Source organism: Haliaeetus leucocephalus, unplaced genomic scaffold (assembly GCF_000737465.1).
Source record: "Haliaeetus leucocephalus isolate CR32 unplaced genomic scaffold, Haliaeetus_leucocephalus-4.0 Scaffold210, whole genome shotgun sequence".
Lineage (NCBI taxonomy): Eukaryota > Metazoa > Chordata > Aves > Accipitriformes > Accipitridae > Haliaeetus > Haliaeetus leucocephalus.
The window spans coordinates 127,183-130,236 of record NW_010972646.1 but is presented as its reverse complement, the minus strand read 5'-3'; the positions used below and the strand labels follow the sequence as shown (position 1 = coordinate 130,236).

At 63.4% G+C, this 3,054-nt stretch overlaps 1 protein-coding gene across 1 annotated transcript in view; it reads right to left on the bottom strand.

Moving 5' to 3' along the window:
* Positions 1-1,276: 1,276 nt before the first annotated feature.
* The window catches only part of CKM (creatine kinase, muscle), a 3,370-nt gene continuing 1,592 nt past the window's right edge, over positions 1,277-3,054 (bottom strand). Inside the window, exons 3-6 of the mRNA XM_010566446.1 lie at positions 2,949-3,052; positions 2,369-2,492; positions 1,637-1,826; positions 1,277-1,455 (exon numbers count right to left, since the gene is read on the bottom strand). Of these exons, the coding sequence (XP_010564748.1) occupies positions 1,277-1,455; positions 1,637-1,826; positions 2,369-2,492; positions 2,949-3,052 (597 nt within the window). The remainder of the gene's footprint in view (positions 1,456-1,636; positions 1,827-2,368; positions 2,493-2,948; positions 3,053-3,054) is intronic.

Genomic DNA, 3,054 nt, shown 5'->3' with positions numbered 1-3,054 from the left:
CCCCAGTGTCTGCAGTCCCCCCGGGGCTGCACCAGATCTGGCACCCAGGGCTGCACTGGACCCCTCCCCAGGGTGTGTCTGATCTGGTACCTGGGGCTGTATTGGCGCTGGGACACTCCCCAAGGATGCGCCGGATCCAGCACCCAGGGCTGCATTGGTGCTGGGCCCCCCCAACCCCCCCCCACTACCACCAGGATGTATCAGATCTGGTGCCCGGGGCTCCGGTGGAGCTGGGACCCATCATGCATGTGGCAGAGTTGGGCCCCCCCCACCAATGATGCACTGGATCTGGCACCTGGAGCTGCATCAGCACCGGGACCCCCCACACACCCCAGGGGCTGTATTGGCACTGGCATCGAGCATCTGCAACAGATCTAGCCCCCCCCCTCCCCCCGAGGGACGTGGCGATTCTGGGACCCCCCTGGGGGCTGCCTTGGCTCCAGCATGCCCTCGGGGACATCAGCACCAGCACCTGGGGGCTTGTGGCAGCTTGGGAATCTGGGGTGCCCCCAGGCGTCACTGGCTCCAGCCCCCTGGGTGCTCCGAGACCCCTCGGAATCTGTGGGGCTGTTGGATCCGGGACCCCAGCAGCCCCTGGCTCTGGGACCTTGGGGACATTGGTGCCAAGACCTTGGGGTCCATCAGCTCTGGGACCCCAGGGACTACCAGCTTGGGGACATCAGCTTTAGGACATTGGGGTCCACCATCTTGGGGATATTGGGGACATCAGGTTGGGGAACTTGGGGAGATCATTTCTGGGACCTTAGGGTCCCCCAGCTCCCAGATTTGGGGCTCCACGTCATCTCCAGCTCCCTGGCTCCCCAGCTCTGCCCCATGCCTGAGTCCCCAGACCTATGGTGGAATCCCACAGTCCCTGGAGCCCACCCCCCTGGGACTGTCCCCATGTCCCCCCCCAGCCCTGTACAGCCTGTAAATATGGCCCTGGGCCCTGGGGCTCCGGTGTCACGCCCTCCCCCCCTGCCCCCCCTCACATTTTTAAGTTATTCCTGCCGCGGTCTGTACCCCAACCCTCTCCCCACAATAAAGTGGAAACCCATTGTTGTTGGCACCCATCAGTACCTTGTAGGGTGGGAGGGTCTGCAAAAGCACCCCAGGGTGCCCTGGGCTGGGGGGCTATCCCCCTCCCTTGGGGGGGGACCCCCCCCAATGGGTGTGTGTGTCCCCCAACACCCCAGTCTGGATGCCTGGCTTCACAGCAGGGACCAGCAGCATTTATTGAGGCCGGTCCTGGGGGGTGCCCAAGGTGGGGGGTCCCTTATTTTTGGGCAGGGATCATGTCGTCGATGGCTTGGTTCTGCTCCAGCTTCTTCTCCATCTCCACCAGCAGTTTCACCCCATCCACCACCATCTGCACCTGCTCCACCTCCGAGAAGCCCAAGCGGTCGGCGTTGGAGATGTCGAAGACGGCGCCCACGGCTGCCGTGTCCACGCCGCCTGGGGGAGATGGGGGCATCAGCACCCAATGGCACCCCACAGCACCCATGCCCACCCGCACCTTATATCCCCTATGTGCCTGTGCCCACTTGTGCCCCAAATTCCACCCCGCCATGTCATCTCACGTTCTTTCACCTTTGTGTCCCTCAGCCTGCTCATGCCCCATGTTCCCTGTGCCCACCTGTGCCACGCTTCTGGAGGCGGAGACGCTTGAGGACCTCCTCAAACTTGGGGTGCTGGCTGAGCTTGGGCAGCCGTACGTGGACACCCCCCCGCAGCCCTGTCCCGAGGTTGGAGGGACAGGTCAGGATGTAGCCCAGGTGTTCTGTCCACATGAAGGGGTGGCCTGCCTTCTTGAAGATCTCCTCGATCTGGGGGGAAACACACACATGCATGTGAGACTGTGTCCCCACTCACCACCATCCTGACCCCCAGCCTGGGGGGCATTACAGCCACCACCTTCCTGGGACATCCCCGTGGCCCCCAGTGTCCCCTGTCCCCAAAATGTGCCTTCATTGCCATGTCCCCACCATGCCCCTAATGTCCTCCTGTGCTGCCCAATGTCCCCATTGTGTCCGTATCTCCAAGACCCTCTCTGTCCCTTGCATCACCCCCATGTCCTCCTGTGTCCCCAAAGTTCCCTATGCTCCCAAGACCCTCCATGCCCCTATTTCCCCATGTGTCCCCAAAGACCTCCATGTCCCCCCCAATGCCCCAAGACCCTCCATGCCCCTGTTTCCCCATGTGTTCCCCAAGCTCCTCATGTCCCCAACACCTTCCATGTCCCCAAGACCATCCATGCCACCCCATATCTCCTACATCCCCCAATGCCCTCCAGGGGCCCAATGCCGCCCATGTCCCCAGTGTCCCCCACATCCCACTATGATGTTCCCCCCCCCGCGGTCTGACCCACCTTCTTGAGGCCGACGCAGAAGCGCCTGAACACCTCCTTCATGTTCCCCCCCTTCTCCATGGAGATGACACGGAGGTGGTCCTCCTCATTCACCCACACCAGGAAGGTCTTGTTGTCATTGTGCCTGGGGGGGTGGGGGGATGTGTCACACACACGACACCCCCTCAGTGGTGGCCCAGGGACCCAGGCACCTCCAGATTCATCTGGGTGGCCCCTACATGCCCCCACCCAAGGTGGGACCCCAATATGTGTGTGTGCCCCCTGCACCTCCGCCAGGTGGGATCCACGTGTCTGGGTGGTCCTAACTGCCCCCCCACCCCCCCACCCTCAGATGGGACCCCAACACTTGGGTGCCCCCAGGTGGGACCCTGCACTCTGGGTGCCCCTTGCACCCCCCCTCCTAGGGGCGATCCCCAAGATGTAGGTGTCCCCATCATCCCCCCAGGTGGGACCCTGCACTCTGGGTGCCCCTTGCACCCCCCCTCCTAGGGGCGATCCCCAAGATGTAGGTGTCCCCATCATCCCCCCAGGTGGGACCCTGCTTGCTGGGTGCCCCCCCCGTCACCCCAGGATGGCCCACCAGATGCCACGGGCGTCGGGCCAGTCACGGGCCATGCCCGAGGCCAGCAGCAGGGGTGAGACGGGCTTGTCGAAGAGGAAATGGTCGTCAATGAGCTGCTGCTGCT